General features: G+C 42.6%; 2 protein-coding genes across 6 annotated transcripts in view; both read right to left on the minus strand.

Moving 5' to 3' along the window:
• Positions 1–10,421, minus strand: part of LOC109875204 (uncharacterized) — a 17,420-nt gene extending 6,999 nt beyond the window's left edge. The window contains exons 1-8 of one of the 4 annotated variants that reach the window (XM_020467438.2): positions 9,908–10,421; positions 8,310–8,367; positions 6,019–6,180; positions 3,591–3,788; positions 647–838; positions 434–523; positions 179–311; positions 18–65 (exon numbers count right to left, since the gene is read on the minus strand). In XM_020467438.2, the coding sequence (XP_020323027.1) occupies positions 18–65; positions 179–311; positions 434–523; positions 647–838; positions 3,591–3,788; positions 6,019–6,180; positions 8,310–8,367; positions 9,908–9,969 (943 nt within the window). In that variant the 5' untranslated portion in view covers positions 9,970–10,421. Of the gene's footprint in view, positions 1–17; positions 66–178; positions 315–433; positions 524–646; positions 839–3,590; positions 3,789–6,018; positions 6,181–8,309; positions 8,536–9,907 lie in introns of those variants that run through there. The other 3 variants (XM_020467437.2, XM_031810672.1, XM_031810673.1) reach the window with 3 other exon arrangements.
• A 252-nt stretch (positions 10,422–10,673) lies between these two features.
• On the minus strand, positions 10,674–15,269 carry LOC109875205 (calreticulin). 2 transcript variants are annotated; one of them, XM_020467440.2, is made up of 9 exons: positions 14,968–15,269; positions 13,925–14,026; positions 13,479–13,682; positions 13,255–13,349; positions 12,956–13,165; positions 12,601–12,714; positions 12,274–12,417; positions 11,963–12,055; positions 10,674–11,713 (listed from the first exon to the last, which is right to left on the minus strand). In XM_020467440.2, the coding sequence occupies exons 1-9, from the start codon at positions 15,002–15,004 to the stop codon at positions 11,504–11,506; spliced, it is 1,209 nt and encodes a 402-aa protein (XP_020323029.1). In that variant the 5' UTR covers positions 15,005–15,269; the 3' UTR covers positions 10,674–11,503. The 2 variants fall into 2 exon arrangements, with proteins under 2 accessions (XP_020323029.1, XP_020323028.1); XM_020467439.2 differs by lacking the exon at positions 14,968–15,269 and adding an exon at positions 14,397–14,664.
• Between the last annotated feature and the right edge of the window lie 4,687 nt (positions 15,270–19,956).

Consider the following 19,956-nt stretch of genomic DNA (forward strand, 5'->3'; position numbering starts at 1 on the left):
ATATGAACTTCACTCACCAGATTGATCCGTTTTGGCAAAGAGGTCGTCATCTTTGAAAAGGTAATCTGCAAAAAGAAAATAATCATCATCATCACCACCATTATCATCATCATCATCATCGCCACCATTATCATCATAATCATCATCATCAAATCATATGGAACAGATAGATACTCACCTTCAGATTCACAGTGAATGAAGGGGTCGGGGTGGTAGAAGTCGAGCTCTTCAACTGCTATGCTACTGGTGGATCGTGTTTGGGAAATCTTTTCATCATCCTCCACTTTCTCTTCCTTTTCTCCCTTATCCATCTGCTAGAGAGGTATAGGTTAAACATTTCTCACAGTTTAAGGGAGTTTTCCTCATACATCCAGTCTCTTCAAATGATTTTTGGGTTACAGTACATTACACTGAGGTAATACGGTAGCCATACCTTTGGTGTGCTTGGTGTAGTTGTCTCCTCCTCCTCTTCTTGTGTATCAGCCAATCCGTTCTTAGCGCGAGCCGCACACCCAAGGTTTGCCTGTGAAAAGAGAGAATAGGCAACTCATTTCAAAGCACGTAGGACCCATAATTCAAGCTATCCCAAGTTCTATGGGTTTGATGGACATCATGTAAGATTTAAACACTTGTGTATGAAACATACCAGGATTTCAGCATAGACAGGCAGTGATTGGCTCCTGCCCCATGACCTGGCTGGTACAGCGGGGACGTCAAGATTTCCGTCCTCTGTCCTGAGGCTGATGGGGGATGTGTCGATTGGCTCCACCTGCTGGTGGTCTGGCAGTGTTGCATCTCCCGTCCGCTCCCCACTAAGTATACTGAGCGTCTGCTCCTCCTAGTCCACAGCAGTCATCAACAAAAGCAATTATTTATCATATATATAGATTACCAGTCAAATGTTTGGACACACCTATTCATTCAAGGGTTTTTCTTTATTTTCACTATTTCCTACATTGTAGAATAATAGTGAAGACATCAAAACTATGAAATAATACATATGGAATCATGTAGTAAACAAAAGAGTATATTAGAGATTCTTCAAAGTAGCCACCCTTTTCCTTGATGACAGCTTTGCACACTCTTGGCATTCTCTCAACCAGTTTCATGAGGTAGTCACCTGGAATGCATTTCAATGCCTTGTTAAAAGTTCATTTGTGGAATTTCTTTCCTTCTTAATGCATTTGAGCCAATCAGTTCAGTTGTGTTGTTTCTTCAAGTGCAGTCGCAAAAACCATCAAGCGCTATGATGAAACTGGCTTTCGTGAGCACTGCCATCGGAAAGGAAGACCCAGAGTTACCTCTAACTCGAAGAGGAGCCCAAATGAATGCTTCACAGAGTTCAAGTAACATCAACATAAAGTGTTCAGAAGAGACTGCGTGAATCAGGCCTTCATGGTCAAATTAATGCAAAGAAATCACTACTAAAGGACATCAATAAGAAGACTTGCTTGGGCCAAGAAACATGAGCAATGGATTAGACCAGTGGAAATCTATCCTTTGGTTCCAACCACCGTGTCTTTGTGAGACGCAGAGTAGGTTAACGGATGATCTCCGCGTGTGTGGTTCCCACCGTGAAGCATGTAGGAGGTGGTGTGATGGTGCTTCACTGGTGACACTGTCAGTGATTTATTTAGAATTCAAGGCATACTTAACCAGCATGGCTACCACAGCATTCTGCAGCGATACGCCATCCCATCTGGTTTGCCACTTCGTGGGACTATCATTTGTTTTTCAACAGGACAATGACCCAACACACCTCCGGGCTGTGTAAGGGCTATTTGACCAAGAAGGAGAGTGATGGAGTGCTGCATCAGATGACCTGGCCTCCACAATCACCCAAGCTCAACCCAATTAAGATGGTTTAGGATGACCGCAGATTGAAGGAAATGCAGCCAACAAGTGCTCAGCATATGTGGGAACTCCTTCAAGACTGTTGGAAAAGCATTCCAGGTGAAGCTGGTTGAGAGAATGCCAAGCGTGTGCAAATCTGTCATCAAGGCAAAGTGTGGCTCCTTTGAAGAATCACAAATATAAAATATATTTTATTTGTTTAACACTTTTTTGGTTTCTACATGATTCCATATGTGTTATTGCATAGTTTTGATGTCTTCACTATTATTCTACAATGTAGAAAATACTAAAAATAAAGAAAAACCCTTGAATGAGTAGGTGTGTCCAAACTTTGACTGGTATTGTACATCTTAGAGAAGTCTATGTGTCACATCCTGACCTTAGTTACTTTTTTATGTCTCTATTTTAGTTTGGTCAGGGTGTGAGTTGGAGTGGGCATTCTATGTTTGTTCTGTGTGTTATAGTTCTATGTGTTTGGCCTGGTATAGTTCCCAATCAGAGGCAGCTGTCAATCGTTGCCTCTGATTGAGAGCCATACTTAGGTGTTTGTGGGTAGTTGTTTTCTGTGTCTGTGTTTTCACCATACAGAACTGTTTCGATTTTCATTTCTTTCCCTCACTTTGTTATTTTGTATTTTTCGTGTTCTGATATAATAAATTATCATGGACACTACTCCTCATCAGACGAAGAAGTTCGTTACACTATGCATGTGTTAGCTTTGCCCAGAACAGTAAGAGATGGGGGCAGGCCTTATGCTCCACTTGGCACGGTAAAGACCAAGTAAGTAAGTGGTTGGGCTTGAGTGCTAGGCACATGGCTATTCAAAGACCTTGTGCTTGTCTTTATCCAATAAAATAGACCTTTTGAACTCTCCCTGAATCAATGACTGTTATCTACCTAAAGATTATGTCTGGTACATCATCAGCAAACAAAAGAAACCCAGCTGATATTAAATATCGGTCTACTACAGCTTGAAGGCTTTTTCTCATGAGACAGAATGATTCAAAGGAACAAAAATCAACATGGAGGATCAATAACATGCATAACGGATCGATGCGACCAGCCTCCTTCACTCTCCAGTCCTGTGACAACACAGATCAATACACTGGGGGGCATGATGAAGGCTACATACACATTAATCACCTGTCAGCAGGGGACTGAAATAACAATGAATCCCCACACCCTGCCGGTCTGACTGAACTACTTTATATTAGTATTCTCGTGTAACAGATGTGGTTTGGAGTACCTTCGCCTGAGACCTGAAGCTTTAGCTCAGCGGGCTAACACAGAGGAGACTTGGGTTTCAAACTCAGTCGGTCACACCCACATATACTGTAGCCTGATACCATATTCTTATATTTGCTCTGCATCCTGGCATTCTAGGAAACCCTAGAGGCTATCTTACTTCAATGGTTCCAGTTGCCACATGAGGAGAATAGCAGGAGACACAGTGGCAGGAAAAATCAGAGGCCATGGTCCAATTCTCTTAATGGGCTTTACAAGCTCGACTACTCTCCATTGTGACCATAGCCCAGGGCTTGTTCGCTGTCTTTTGTGACCACTGACCCTTTTGATGACTGCAGGACTGGATCAACGAACTCATGAAAGACTACCCTATTGTAATGCTGTCATCAATCCAATCCTTCCATAGCAGGTATTTTTGGAAGGACAATGAGTTCATAACCAGAGTGGGATATATTTGGAAGGGATGGGTCTTCAACTAAAGACACATCCACCTGTAAAATCTCCTCATATGATTGGCTGATGGACTCCTCCAGAGGGATGGTGCGTTCGCCCGCCTCCTCCACCTTCCCCTGGGCCCGTCTGACCTCCATTTTCAGCTGTTTGAGTTTCCTCCTTGCCCGGGCCAGCTCCCGCTCATACTCCTCCACCTTCGTTTCCCTGGCCACCTCCTCCGCCTGCAGGGAAAGAATCTGTAAGGAGGGAAGAAGTGGGACAGAGGAGGAGAGGAGGAGACAGCAGAGTCAGAGGGAGATGACGTAGGAGCCGCGAAAGGGTAGCAATAATAACATGGATGAATATCATCTTTATTCATTTGAAGATTGGAGAATAGGTTTGAACTGAACACAAACCAACTAAGGACTGGATTCAATCTGTAGTGCTGAAGACAAGCTTTGTGATGTGATTGTAATTTAAAGGCAATGTTTACGCCTTTACCGAGATTGCATTCACTAACAATTGAAACCTTCCATTTCAACTGCCCTACAAAGCTAATCTTCGGCGCTATGCATTGAATCCAGCTCCAAATCTGTCTATGGTTGGTAGAGGTCTTTGTTGTTCAGTGTCCTTGCCAATAGAGCACAGATGAATATATGGAATAAACTTTCACTGATACAAATTACCATTCACTCATAAAAACAGTACTTGTTATGTTTTATTCAGTAAGAGGCTGATTCAGACAGGTGTGGCTCCCTTGCACGCACTGAATTTTTTCAAATTTAACCACTGAAAACCCGCCCACTTGTTGGCCAACGGATTTTCTCGTTGAGTTTCATTCAATAGGGTTTTCAGTAAATTAATCTTAAACCATCCCTTTAAATACTGTGTTCCTTTAATAGGAATTTTCGACAGGCTCACTAGAATCGAGTGAACGAGTTCAGAATATTAGGGATCAATGAAAGAAAGCCATCTAAATATATGCATATTCATCTCCTTTTCAGCACCAATTGGTAGATTGAAAAATACTCTGATCTTCTAGATTATTCAGGTTAGGAAAGTCTTTATGAATCATGCAAAAACCGGGATGGAGAGCCTTTACACAAAAAATACACTACATGACTCGTCGAACATCTTATTCCAAAATCATGGGCATTAATATGGAGTTGGTCCCCAATTTGCTGCTACAACAGCCTCCACTCTTCTGGGAAGCCTTTTCACTTGATGTTGGAACATTGCTGGGGGACTTTCTTTCATTCAGCCACAAGAGCATTAGTGAGGTCGGGCTCGCGGTCTACGTTCCAATTAATCTCAAAGGTGTTCGATGGGGTTGAGGTCAGGGCTCTGTGCAGACCAGTCAAGTTCTTCCACACCGATCTCAACAAACCCTTTCTGTATGGACCTGCTTTCCCCAACCTTTTGCCACAAAGTTGTAAGCACAGAATTGTCTAGAATGTCATTGTATGCGTTAAGATTTCCCTGCACTGCAGCTAAGGGGCCTAGCCCAAACCATGAAAAACAGCCCCAGACCATTATTCCTCCTCCACCAAACTTTACACTTGGGGAAGGTAGCGTTCTCCTGACATCTGTCAAACCCAGATTCGTCCGTCAGACTGCCAGATGGTGAAGCATGATTCATCACTCCAGAGAACGCTTTTCAGCCGATGCTGTGCAGATGTTCAGCCATGGAAACCCATTTAATGAAGCTCCTGACGAACAGTTCTTGTGCTGACATTGCTTCCAGAGGCAGTTTTGAACTCTGTAGTGAGTGTTGCAACCAAGGACAGGCGATTTTTACGTGCTACACACTTCAGCACTCGGAAATCCCGTTCTGTGAGCTTGCTTCTAGATGTTTCTACTTCACAATAACAGCGCTTACAGTTGACCAGGGCAGCTCTAGCAGAGCAGACATTTGGCAATACTCCGTTTTTCAATCCATGAAAAATTGGAAGGTGAGAAAAGGGTACAATATGGGTTGAACATATATAAATCTATACCTATCTACAAATCTACCTTCGCTAATCATGGAACTGTGATGACAACAGTCCAGTCGTCGTGAACCGTGCAAACTGCTACATATGGTCTGCGTTCCATAAGGATACAAATAGGCTACATGTCCCAAATTATTGCACAACTTAGAATGTTCGCGTCATATGATCCACTATTGCTAGCGACCCTCGGGAACAACCACACGGACGTGACAGATGAAAGAAAGGTAAACTAATGATGTAATGGGATGTCAAATGTAGGCTACAAATTGAAGGCAACTAACACTAAAGTGACAGTTATTATGTATGTTGGTATTACTGACACACCTCTGCCACAGAAACGTATAACTCGGTGGCATGTTTAAGTTCAAGGTCAGAATACGTGCAGAGAGAAAAGTGCATGAAAAGGGAATTAAATTTAATTTACATGTGTGCAACTTAAGTCTGAAATCCCCCCAAACAGCAGCCATAGCAGCTGTTATCTCTGTGTGTGTCTCACCTGCTGGCTCTCTTGGACGCACTCCAGCCTGGTCAGTTTGAGCTGGTCCTCCAGCTCCATCCTGTGCTGCTCCAGCTTCTCCAGGGTCTCCTCCAGCTCCCGGCGGTCTCCCCGCTGCTCCTCCAGCTCAATACCCTCATGCTGCACGGCATCCTGCAGGTCCTGGTAGGTTGGAACACACAGGCAGGTGGAGGGAGGGATGGATGGAGGAGTGGAGAGATGAAGAGAGGGAAAGATGGAGGGACAGCAGGGGCGGATGGAGCAGAGCGAGAATGAAGGGGTGGAAAGAATGGAAGGACACGTGAACAGATTCAAAGAAAGCAGGACCAGATAGAGAAGGAATGGGGAGAGAGTGTGAGAGAGAGAAAGAAACAAGGGACAGATGGAGAAGGGTGGGAAAGATGGAGTGACAGTAGGAGCAGATGGAGTAGAGGCAGCAGTGACAGAGAGAGCAGGGAAGGGAGAGAGAGAGAGATCAGTGGTTACTGAAAATCAGAGGAGATAGAGGCTAGAGACAGACAGCTACTCAAAGTCCCTTTCACTGCAGAAATAAGGCTTACGTGGAGTGATGCTTTTCCATGAATTTTACACAGCAGTATCCAACCTGATCTCCATTCTAAAAAGAGGAATGATTAGAAATCTAACTGACTGTAGGGAAAACTGCCAAGAAAGAGGGGGATGGGCAGAAATAGGAAGGAGAGGAGAAGAGAGAGAGAGAGAGAGAGAGAGAGAGAGAGAGAGAGAGAGAGAGAGAGAGAGAGAGAGAGAGAGAGAGAGAGAGAGAGAGAGAGAGAGAAAGAGAGAGAGAGAGAGAGAGAGAGAGAGAGAGAGAGAGAGAGAGAGAGAGGGAGAAACAGAGAGAGAGATGGAGAAACAGAGAGAGAGAGATGGAGAGAGAGAGGTACACTAGTGCGAGAGGTGTTATGAATGACAGACAATGTGCTGTACTAACGCAGATATATGGCACTTTCAACCCTTTCAACTGCTGGATTCTGTTTTTAGCTGGAAAGTCTAAAGAGCATTAAAGTGAGCGAAGTAAAGCAAAGTAAAGAGAGAAATAAAATCTTGCTGTAGTGACTCAGACCTGCATAAACCATGAGAGAGCTGTTTCACTCAGGCTCAATATGCACAGCTCATCCTGACAGTTGGCTATTGTCTGGAAAGGATTCCAGCCCTTCTGCTCAAGGTCCTAAAAGATGTCACTAGGGGATCAAGTTGTGATATTTTGGGGAATCATCCCAGATAGCAAGCTGACACGGATCATTTTAGGCCAACTTGCAATCTTGCTAAACAAATCGGACGTTTTCCCAACGTCAAGTTGCTACCTTGGATGGAGGGGCACTTAATAATTCACTTGAGTAACCTTCATAACGCTACAATGCATCTATCATGCATCTACTACCATTTTTGCACAAAGTAGTTCATTCTGCACTGTGACATTGTAGCTATTTGACAGCATGAAAACACAGCGGATCATGGCCTGTATTCCCAAAGACCTGATCCTAGATCAGCACTCCCTTTAGAATACAAGCCCAGTAGCATAGACATTTGCAACAATAATCTTTTAATAATACCACTAGCTGAGAGACAGGAAATCAGTTTTGGGTGAGATCATGTCGAGGCCACCTCTCGGTAGTCAAAGAGATGCTGTTGCCGGGGGATACAGAGCTCCTTCCCAGGTTGTTGCCGGGTTACAAAAATAGAATCTCACACAGTGACATCTCGACAGGTAACGGTGCACGGGAAATGTTCACAGTGTACTGTAGTTGAAATAATGACAGTATTTCCTATGATGCTGGGATGGGCATTCCTATGACGCTGAAGGACACCAGTAGACACGATCTGTGTTCTCATGACCAGATGGTCCTCTGTAAATGCAGAGCTCTCCTGCTCTAAAAGAAAGGCGCGATAGAGAAAAGCATTTGTAGATATGTCAAAGGGAATCTGGTTATTTAAGCCTAGCGATTCCCTAAAGGATTACTAATACCTGTACTTTAATCTGTGCACACCTTCCTCAATCTTCACACACAGAACAACATGACAACACAGAATACTCTCAGCTAAGAGACCTGCTCCATACAGTACTGCATACTCATGTAAGGTGCCATTAGAAACCCTGCACATTCTGATCAGGCTCGCACATAACACATGCACCTTACTGTAGGCAGTGAAACATGAGAACGCACACAGATGCGCACACAGACGTGCACACTCAGACGCGCGCTCACACACACGCACGCACACACACGCGCGCACACTGTAGGAATGTAATAGGAAACGTGTGGCCTTACTCTGATTTCTCCAGTCTTCTGAGCAACACACTCGTCCTGTTCCACAAAGTCCTTGTCCCTGGGGGACCAGCAGAGAAGACAGGAATGTTTAAGGAGGGATGAAACTGATGCTGCACCTAACCATCCCCCCTTACCTTCATCTCCACCTCCTCCTCCCCCTTCTCCCTTCCCTTCTTCCCCAGCCTCCATCCATTCTCATTAGTCTGTCAATCAAACAGACGGTGCATATGGAAACTGAGGCAGGCTGTTTGTGGGTTGTGTGTATGTATGGGCACCAGGCAATAAAAGAGGGAGGGGAGAAGGGGCGACAGGGAGTGAGAATGTACCAACTAAGCTTGTGCAGAGGGGTTGCATGTAGATGGAGAATGAGTCAGAGATGGGGGGGGGAGAGAAGAGGGAGAGGACAGGAAAAGAGATGGGCAGTCATATTTCCAGGGTAGCCCATAAAAAGGTTATCCATCCATGACAGGGGAATTAACTACATCCCCCTCTGGCTATCTTCCTCCTCTCATACTATCATTCTCCTCCCCCTATCGTCCCCCTCTCATACTATGATTCTCCTCCCTTCACCTCCCCTCTCAAAACACTACCATTATCCCCCCATACCTGATTCAGCACCGTGAAGGGTTAACAAAAGTGCCATTCCTCAAGAACATGCTGTCAAACCACAGTATGAGAGGCATTACTTGTTCATTAACCATTTCCATGATTCCGAATGTATCTAACAAAGCTAAGTTAATATCACAGTACTGTGTTACATTGTATTATCCCTGTTGTCTCTCTATGCAAATGACTGTTTGCTCCAACCTGCAGAGGAATGGGCTAAACCCAGAGAAAATCTCAGGGCTCAGAGGGCCCTAAATTAAAACAGCCTCGTTTGAGAATGACTGTAATATCAATATGACTGCAGTTTCAATGCAACACTATATGTCAAGGGAGGCCTCACCTGAAGACTCTTACCTACCTACTTTTGTAGAATACAGTACTTTAATAAACATTTGCACCAGTAAATGTTGTACTGCACCGTTTGTTCTTCAATAAATACCATATAGTATACAAATGATCATTTTAAATAGCAATGGAAAATGAATGAGTGTACAGGTGAATGTTATTATACTGAATAGGAAATAGCCCAATCTGCTATATAGGCCTATTCCACATTTGTACATAGGTGTACATTTGTGAAATTATTTCCTTAAATATTTTTGGGGAGATGATCAAGAATTCCATTTTAGAATTGTATTAATTACAATCAGTTGAAAAATGAACCAATTAACCAATTGCTGTCTGTCTGTCTGTCTAAAATGGGCTATATTTTATTGTTGGTGCATGTCCATGAATATAATGTATTGCATTCATGGACCAGCTGTTACTACGATCAATGAGAAGATATGAAACATTCCCCGCTTTAGTGCCTCATACTGGTCATTCATTTAAAAAAGCATCTCTTCAAAACAGGATTGTTGAAATTGCATAGGGGGGTAAACCGTTAACCTTAAACATGACCTCGCTCTATTGTGGATGATAGGTCAATGTAGAAAAGGAGATTATTGTCAACTAAGCATTTCCTTATCCATTATCGTTATCCCAGTACCAACCTCTCACTGCACGGTGCCCGTTGCCTTGGCGTCCGTAAGCAATCCAGTAGAAAACGCATCATCTCTGCGGTACTCGCTCTCCCATCTCATCGCCAGGTACCCGACTAGAGCTTGGCTGCGGTCCCGTGCACAGCGTGGGATCCCAAAGCGATTATCCGAGAAGGTTTTGATAGTTCGGTTATTTACCTAGAAATAACCATGCTCCACTCTGTTTGGAGTAAACTGGCGCTTCTGGTCAATTTGACAATTTCTCATAACCTCTTCTGACTCCATTCTTGAGCCTTTCATCACGTGGGAGGTTCGACCCTTGATACCAACCGAGTTCAGAGGCGTCCAAACATCATTAGCGTTGTTTACATTGTCATTGTGCTACGTTACATAAGTTATAAAGCCCTTATCTATTTGTAACATGCTATTCTGCTGACGCAAATGTGCAGGAGGGCAGATAAGGCTCCAAAAAGCTACATTGGACCTAGAGACAGAGGATGCTGACTGCTGGTGATAAAAAATATTCACTTTGGAGAGACCGTAGCTGCAATAGGAAATTAAACTGCGTACTTGTCACTTTCTACTCTAAATAGCGAGACAATAACTATTTTCTAGAGATGTTATGAAAGGCTGTCAGTGTTTGTGATTAATTCTGCTCTGTAGAAAAATGCCTAGTAGCATCCATATGGTGCTATTTAATTTGTTTGACTTCTAATTGCCGTAAATATGAATAATATAGTGTGATGGTGATTTTTAACAAAGGCACACAATACACATGTCAAATCCAAACAGCTCTGTTTTTTATTACTGTACAGTATTTTTGCACAACAATCTCTGTAATCATAATTTCCCAAATAAGGTAACAAATATCTACAAAAACAATTAAGGGGAGAACAAATGCACTATGCTACATTAGGAAGTATGAGGTTAGTGTTTGAGAGACAAAAATTTGAAGATTTGGCTACAGTAGTCCTTGGCTGAATGCCAGTGAAATATAAGAGGTTGATGACTGAATTTGTCTAGGTGAGGTTACAGATGCTACTTCTAAATTCTACCTAATATTATGTATTCCAGTGTGTGACTGAATTTAGAAAGCAAATGGAACGAATGGGAAACTATCGCTATGCATGTGAATAGCAAGTAAGATTCGCATTGTGTACACAACCACCCAATGTGAATTAAGTATACAAAACAAACAAGCACCATTGAATTAGACTTCATCTGTAATATTTGGTGGAACAACAGACTATAAAAGCATACTTACAAGAAACAGGTTATATTAAGTCGAGCCTGTAAGAAAAAGCACAGTAAAAACATCTGCCAGTAGATTACCAAATCTGAATTATTATTTGATAGAATAACAAAAAGTGTCCGTTTTTTTATTCATTAGGGGATAAACTAGCAAGTTAAAATCCAATAAATTAATATTAAAAAATGAAATTTAAAAATGGCACAGATTTTGCAGTAAATTACTCCTTCACCTCCCCTTCTCTCAACATTATTACTTTGAGGACTGACTGACTGACTGACTGGATGGTAAAGTGAAATTATGAATAATCTCTCCCCAGGCTCAAAGAACGAAGTCACCCCTATGAGAAAGTCAGTCCTCTAAAGTTCATCCTTTATAGAATCTGTTGCCTCCTCTTCGTCCTGTGCTCCAGTCTCCTCTTCTTCCTCCTCTTCATGCTCCAACTCTTCCTCTTCTTCCTCCTCTTCTCCAGGCTCATCTTTTGTCTCCTCTTTCCTCGCCATCTCTTCTGCCTCCAGTTTCTTCCTCTCCTTCTCCTCCTGGGACTCCTTCATCTTTTTCTCTGGATCCTACAGAACATGAAACAGAGGCAGCCTTTTTAACAAACCGCAGGAATTAGCATTTTTACAGTTTGTAGTGTGCTGGTAGGCAACGTTACAAATATGTCTTCGTAAGGATCTGAAAGCAAACTAGTGGATTTATTCAGACAAAGCATCCTGGAACAAATTGCAAGGGAACGGGTTGTGGGGGGAAGGCGACTCGAGAGAGACACCAGTGTGAATATGTATGTGTGAACCTGAGAGGTGAGTGCCACTGACCTTAGTCTGACCCCAGGTCTCATTGCCGACTTCTTCTGCCAGCGTAGCATCATCTGTGATCAGGAAGTTATCGAAGATGGTCCCAGATTTCACCTGTGACGGCAATGAATAAGTCTGAATTACTTCAAACATTTCAGGGCAAAAAGATTCAGGGATGCGTTTCCTTTTCTCTTTTCAATTAAATTAAAATATAGAGGGCTTTTAAAAAGAATGATTCCCAAACGGAATCCTTTTCAATTCGATTCCACTCTTTATTATTCATGATCAATAACTAAAGTATTAAAAAGACTGAATAAGGGCCTCCACAGTACCTGCCACAGATCCAGGCCAATGACTCCTATGCTGTCAAATCTGTAGATCTCAGAGTCTGCACTGTAGTCTGGATTGTCAATCTCAGGATGCAACCATTTGCCCTTGTAGTCAGGGTTATCGATCCTGCGGGGTTTCCATTCACCCTGAGAAAGCAAACAAATCAATCAAACAGCTGCTCATATAATTAAAGCAGTAATCCAAAGCACAGGGAAAGCTACTGTCACATTGTCTGTGTCCTTGTCTAATATTATGAGTAATAAAATGTGCTCCTGCCATATGTGTAGAGGCAGGAAAACACCCTAGTTATGAAGTGTTTGACTGCTTGCCTTATAGTCAGGGTTGGAGACCATGGGTGGCTCCCATTCACCGTCCATCTCATCATCCCAATCCTCCGGCTGCTTAGCGTCAGGGTCAGCAATGTTCTCGGGCCTATCCCAGTCCTGACAAATAACAGAATCATGAACTAATCATTAATAAAAACTACATTCATGAAATACATATTACTCATAAAAGATTGACTAGATGGATTGCTTTTGAATCAGAATAGCTGGCTAGATGCCTGGTCTGCCAGTCTGTTTCTGCCGTTGTCCTGCCCGCACAATAATGTGGCTAGCTACCGTAGCATTGTTGAATGCAGAAACAGCCATGGGTCCAGGCGGGCTAGGTGTCCATCTTACCCACCTCTGGTTTCTTATCATCTGGGTCCTCCATCCTCTCCCTCTCATCCCAGTCATCTGGTTTCACAGCCTCAGGGTCCTTGACCTTTTTAGGGGGCAGAATGTCCCAGTCCTCCTCCAGACTTCCAGACTCCACCTTCTTGTTGTCAATCTTCACCTCATACATGTTGTCAGGGTTCAGGATCAGAGTGTACAAATGGGTGTACTCATCATCCTGCAAAACAAACACGATTGATTTGGATTCCTCCCAATGAGGATATAAAATATTGAAAAAGCCTGATTTGGGATATAGGCTTACTGTACCTTGCATCTGATATCCTTTCTGATGAGGTGATTCTTGCCCTTGTAGTTGATAATGACATGAACTTTCTTCGTGGCTGGGCCACAGATGTCTGGGCCTGGAGAAAAACACTATGATTAGCAATACAAAATAAATATAAGACCTGAACAATTTCTCTGAATGTTGGATGTGTGACAAGGGAAGAACTGGTTCTCAATCAAATCTCATTGTTCCCGATGAACTTTACCGAACATAATGTTGTAGTTAGAGTCTCCATGCATGTCTGCCTGGTCGAGGTCAGCGGGGAATAGCTTGATGTAGCCTCCCCCGCAGTCGATATTCTGCTCGTGCTTGACAGTGAACTGGATCACCAGGGTCTTGCCCTGGTTGCTGAAGGGCTCAAAGCGAGCAGAAGAAGAGTAGAAGTGGGCATCCTGGCTGGTCTGGAGACCTGGGGGAAATAAGATATGTTTTGGACTTTTTCCATCTTCAGAGTTGTCCCCTGCTCCACACAGAGAGCAGACATGTGTAGGACTGACATTCTCAAAACAATGCTGGGGTCATAAAATCAGATATTTCATCACACGGAGAGTCATAACCTCAGAGGGATAAAATAAGCCTCTAGCGTGTAAGAGAAAATACATTCAAGGTTCTTTATTCTACTGCATGAAGTCTAAGGTCCGTGACATCTACCTTTGTCTTTCTCTGCGTCTCCATAGAATTTCCCAGCAGTCAGGACAAATTTCCCATAGTCCGACCTATGGCTGGATTCAACCCAACGGGTATTCCAAGCATCTGACAGAAGAAAAAATACATTGTTAGAAGCAAATATTAGCAGCTAAGTCAACCATGTATATTGGCATGGTTGAATAATACCAATTTAGCGAACGGTTCATACAAGATTTAGGGTTCGCTTGATCCGTTAGCTATCAATTTGTTTAGCTAGATAACTGACTACCGTGATAGTTAGCCGGCTATCATTTTTTTGCAGTCAGTGTGGCTAAATATACGTGCATTATCGCGTCTCACAAAGCATAGCTAGCTATTATTGTTTCGTGGTTAGATAGCTCACTGATATTAAGATGCTAGCTGTAAAATGTTAGGTCAGCTAGCTGTTAGGTTAGTTGGCAATAGCTGCAGCCCGCATGAAATGAATGGAACTTGCCATCTTCAAACTGTTCTCGAAAATGCACCGATGGTTCAGCACTGGCTAGTGCAATCATCAATAGCACCGACACTAGCATGTTGTAGTTTGCTAATTATTTTGGATTTAGCAAAACAATATCAAATGAAAGATCTGACCACCCTGCTCCCCGAAACATGCACAGGTTCCCCCAGTCTGTCCGACCAATCCCCGTCTCCTCGGAACAAATGTCCTTATTTCATTGGCTGACAGGGAAATAAACGCCCTTGGATGCTGTGGTACATCTGGTACTGTGGCCGCTTTTACCGTAAACCTCAGAAAGGATGAACCACATTGGAGATGTTACATTCCAAGAAAACTATGCCAACGATTAAAGAATTGCTGAACAAATATTGCACATAGGGTAAGTGTTACTGCTAATCGAGAACAAAATTCTGCACCAACCGCTCCTGAGTCAAATCATGATCATCAGTAAACTATACACTGAACAAAAATATAAACGCAACAATTTCAAAGATTTGACTGAGTCACAGTTAAGGAGGTGCACCCGATTAGCCACCAACCACTCCATTAAAATGTGGAAAAATCTTACCAATCACACCATTCATATGGTATCCCACACGCCACATGTGTGGTACGCGTTACCTTTGAATAGTGATTCAGAACCACACATTGATCTGTGTGACACGCGACTCTTTCTAAGGTGATTTTGAAAATGTTCAACGAAGACTGTTAATTGTTCGGTAAATTGTCCTTTCTCACCAGTAGCAGCGTAGAGCAAGCGTGTTAGCTGCCCCAGCAACTGGCATTACTAAGCTTCCATTTGCCGACTTGGCGACATGGGGTAAAGGGTTGGTATGTGTTTACCCAAAATGTGTGTTGCTGCCCTAATCAGGCTTCTTCAATTTGGCCGGCAGGTGGTTTTATTTGGCCCCCCAAGTTTTCTGAGAATTTTTTTAAATATACATATATAAAACAATCTTGTTGGACATAAGACTAAAAACACCAGGAAGTCAGCTCCCAATTGATTTTAATTGTGGAAAACTGTTCCAAAATATTCCCAAGCATAATAGACACGTGATCGTGTACAAATAATAAATCATAATTGACTGGATTTATATAGCACTTTTCTATCAACTGAGACACTCAAAGCGCATTACATAGTAGGGGGAAACTCACCTCATCCACCATCAATGTGTAGTACCCAACCATTTTTGTGCCAGAACGCTCACCATACATCAGGTGGAGAGGTGAGGAGTGATATATGCCAATTAGGAATGAGGTGGATGATTAGGTGGCCATGACAGAATGTGACCAGGTTGGGAATTTAGCCATGACACAGGGGTGAACACCCCTACTCTTACAATAAGCGCCATGGATTTTGAAAGACCACAGAGAGTCAGGACACCTGTTTTAACGTCCATCTGAGAGACGTAACCGTATTCAGGGCAATGTCCCCAAATGTAATCAAGGTTTGAAATTATTTTTTATTTTTTTGTCAAATATTATATATGTTTAGGCTTCTTGAAGTCAATTTGCAATCTACAAATATTTATATTATGTTCTGGCCCACTGTCTGCTCAAGAAAAAATTGGCCCACGGCTGAATCTAGTTGATGATCCTTGTCCTAAATGTTACACAATCCTTGTCAAATTATTTGTGAAACATCAGAGATATGGTGAATACCTTTTGAAAGTGGCCATGAATTTACTGGTTTCTTACCTTCCTTGAGTTTGTGATCAATTATATGCATTTTATCTGATTCTTCATAACTGTCTTTGTTTCAGAATTGTGCAACGATGCCCAAATTTGGGAAAACATTTTTTAAATCCTGGGCAAGGAAATTCCATTGAGAGGCAAGGCTCTGAGACCAAAGAGGCAAAGTGCTGCACCTGCGGCTCGGAACCTCCTCAGGCCCAAAGAGAGGAGCAGCGGGAGGACCATAGTCGAGCTACAAGTAATACCCAGACTACCAGTGCTCAGAGGAGGAAAGGGGAAACAGTGGCTGCATGGAGAGAAATGCTTGTGGAGATCATGGCCCCCCCAGTAAAATCCATCTGCTCTTTTACCTAGGCAGGTCAGTTAAGAACAAAGTCTTATTTGCAATGACAGCCTAGGAACAACATATTTTTACCTTGTCAGCTCGTGGATTTGATCTTGCAACCTTTCGGTTACTAGTCCAACCACTAGGCTACCTGCCGTCCATGTGTGGGATCCAGCCAGAGATAATATGGCGGTGCACTGACTGTGGGGCTGAGACAATATTTTCCTCTGACTGTGTGGTGGCCACCCATAAAGACAAAAACATTGTGCACCACCTGGAGATCTGGCAGGTAATTCTCATCGATAATGTTTCTTCATGTGCCCAATTGACAAAGAAACTAATTTCTCAAACATAAGTTAAGTGAAATGGTCAGTGTCTGAGCCCTTCACGGAGGTTTATCCCACGAAGGATCACAGTCATCACATTAAAAACACGCATTTGTACTATATGCAGTGGCACTTAAACTGATCAACTAAATGTACTTGCTCTCTGTCTCTATCTGATACATATTTCCACCCACAACTTACTTATTTTCACCAGGTCATGTTTTTCTGCCATGGCCAAATCATTGAAACCAAGCCCAAACTCTTAACCAATACTCTTCCTCTTAAGGATGGTCCATTTAAAAGGACCCACCATTTGCTTTTGAATGGCACTGGAAGCAGAGAGATGGCCATAAGTGCTCACTCTACCACAGTAAACTTCTGAGGGTATTTCATGACTTTGGTAAGTAATAAAGCACTTTTTTGTTGTAATATCTTATACAGTAAACAAAACATTTTCAACTTCATCTCTACATAACCTTTTTTTAAAGTAAAAAAAATAAAATTATTAGGCGAGTAGGTCAAGGCAATTTTGTTTGCAATTTCAAATTATATATACTGAGTATATGAAACATTAATACCTGCTCTTTCCATGACATAGACTGACCGGGTGAATCCCGGTGAAATATATGATCCCTTTGTTGATGTCACTTGTTCCTAATGTTTGGTTTACTCAGTGAATACCCCTTGATTATTATGGCTTGTGCTTTAATTGTAGTAGCGTAAATGTGTTATGATATCATAAATAGAACAATAAGAAACTATTACTGGATATAGCCAATGGGATAGTTGTTGTCATGGGAGACGTATAACTAATTAAACCCCTTTACAACTTGGAGGACATGGGTTGTGCAGATAAAAGTGAACAAGACAGTTTCGGTAAGTTATTGCCCTCAAATCATTGAAGGAGAACCTAAAACCTCAGTTTTGAGTTACAGCAGCTGACAATCTGCAGCGGATGTTTATTTTAATGCAGAGTGCACCCATCAACTCAGTGGCCTTGGGGTTAGTGTCGGCCCTGAGATTGGAAGGTTGGGTTCGAACCCCAGTTCAGTCATAAGACTCTAAAAAGCGTGACCGACTGCATCTCTGTTTGGCATTCCGCATTAAGTAGATGGATTCGGGGTAAGGCATTGTGATAGACAAGCATCCTGTCCAAGGGGTATACTTGTATATCAAGTAGCCTCGCACTACTGAAACAGGAGATAAGCTTCTGTCCGGCTGTCATTTCTGGGACAAGGCTAAATATAGTGCATCCAGAGGTAATGTTATTTTGCATACATTTTTCACCAAACCTGAACTTCTTAAGCTTGTTGGTTGTGTTTACTGTGTGAAATACAAAGTGTTCTACATTGTTGACCCCCGAATGATGGTGAAACTGAATTCCTGACTGCGGATCGTGCCGTTACGCATCACAGATATGTCAAGGATTTTTTTAAATATTTGCATTGGAAATGTGTAGTTTTTGCTCCATTCTTTTTCATGGAGCTTTTCATGACTAACTCTTGTTCTTCTTTCAGGCAGAGTGCATGATGTGCGAGTAGAGATCTGCCAGTGTGAGCCAGAAGCAGTGTCATTGGTCAGGTACATGAGCCAGAAGCAGGTTCGTTGGTCAGGTGCATGCTCTGGCCTTGCACACCCCGCCAGCCTCAGACTGCAGTGGTCTGCTCACTACTCAAGCAGATAACCAGCCTGCAGCTTGAGAGTGGTGTTACACTCAGGGCCATATGCCTGTCATTACGTTCTCCTCATAGGACAGTAAGTAATCTCTTTTAGAATCTGACTCTATTACCATGTCTACTTTGTCTGCAAAAGTTCATAACCAAATTCCTGTTTTGATAAACGTATGTGTCACAGAAACCATGTGCTACTTGTATGTTAAGATGCCTTTGCTGTCTGTGTTGATGGCCTACTCTGATGGAATTCAGTAATGAATCAGAGTGCCTCTAAGTGACTCTGTTCATTCATTTCAGGGAAGAGACTTGTATACTGCCCTGACAAATGAGGCCTATGAGGAGTTCCGACATGGTTCCGTCTGGCCCCAGAAGCTGCCGATGGAACCCAGTGCCCGCTCTGTCCCAAGGTTTGTTGTATTTTTTTGGGCCTATTCAATGTTTTATCACCCTCAAAAAACACATCAGGGCATAAGATACCAATTGTGATCTCGCCCTCCTTTTTTATAAACATAAATCATCTTTTAGAAACACCTGTTAATTTTTTTTTGTCAAACAATTGTACAAACAGCAGCATACCACCCTGCATCCCACTGCTGATTTGCATCTGAAGTTAAGCAGGGTTGGTTCTGGTCGGTTCCTAGATGGGAGACCTGATGCTGCTGGAAGTGGTGTTGGAGGACCAGTAGAAGGCACTCTTTCATCTGGTCTAAAAAAATATATCCCAAATCCCCCAGGGCAGTGATTGCCCTGTGAAGGGTGCGGTCTTTCGGATGGGATGTTAAACGTGTGTCCTGACTCTGTGTTTACTAAAGATCCCATGGCACTTATTGTAAGAGTAGGGGTGTTAACCCTGGTGTCCTGGCTAAATTCCCAATCTGGCCCTCATACCATCACGGTCACCTAATCATCCACAGTTTACAATTGGCTCATTCATCTCCCCTGTAACTATTCCCCAGGTCATTGCTGTAAATGACAATGTGTTCTCAGACAACTTACCTGGTAAAATAAAAACAACTAGACTTATAGTCTTTAATTTTAAGCAGCAGCTACTCTTCCTGGGGTCCAAAAACGATAAAGTTGTATCCAATTATATTTGACATCTCTTTACAGGACAATGGTAGCAGCGGATGCCCTTTTTGGTTTGCCTAGAAAAAAGTAGTCTGGATCAAGTTATGAGCCACCAGAACATGGGGAAAAGTACTTTGCAAACCAAGCTGATGTGGATCGATTCATTTGTGAACCCATATCACCAACTGGGGTAATGCCTGAATGTAATATGTGCTGCATTTTAAGGATACCTTCCATTGTTACCTTATTCACCACTGGAAGGGAATGTGAACAAAATCTAGAATTATTTGAACTCATGATATCAAAGCTCGCCACCATTTTCATATTTAAATTATGCAGTTGTCCCTCCACTTCATTTGTTTGACTCAGTGGTGATATTATAGTGGAGCGCTCCAATGGTGATTATGGTGACTAATAACGGTGCTGAAAGATATTGGTGCTTCAGAAAATAAATTTGCTGTCTATTTTAA

Source organism: Oncorhynchus kisutch, linkage group LG30 (genome assembly GCF_002021735.2).
Source record: "Oncorhynchus kisutch isolate 150728-3 linkage group LG30, Okis_V2, whole genome shotgun sequence".
Classification (NCBI taxonomy): Eukaryota; Metazoa; Chordata; class Actinopteri; order Salmoniformes; family Salmonidae; genus Oncorhynchus; species Oncorhynchus kisutch.

What these genes read in the sequence shown, in the direction of transcription:
- LOC109875205 (XM_020467439.2), bottom strand. Translation starts at nt 14,475, where the DNA reads ATGCTAGTGTCGGTGCTATTGATGATTGCACTAGCCAGTGCTGAACCA. An exon ending in TAACTACAACATTATGTTCG is followed by an intron (nt 13,350 to 13,478) that starts GTAAAGTTCATC and finishes GTTTTTCTCCAG; the next exon opens with GCCCAGACATCTGTGGCCCA. An exon ending in GAAAGGATATCAGATGCAAG is followed by an intron (nt 13,166 to 13,254) that starts GTACAGTAAGCC and finishes TTTGTTTTGCAG; the next exon opens with GATGATGAGTACACCCATTT.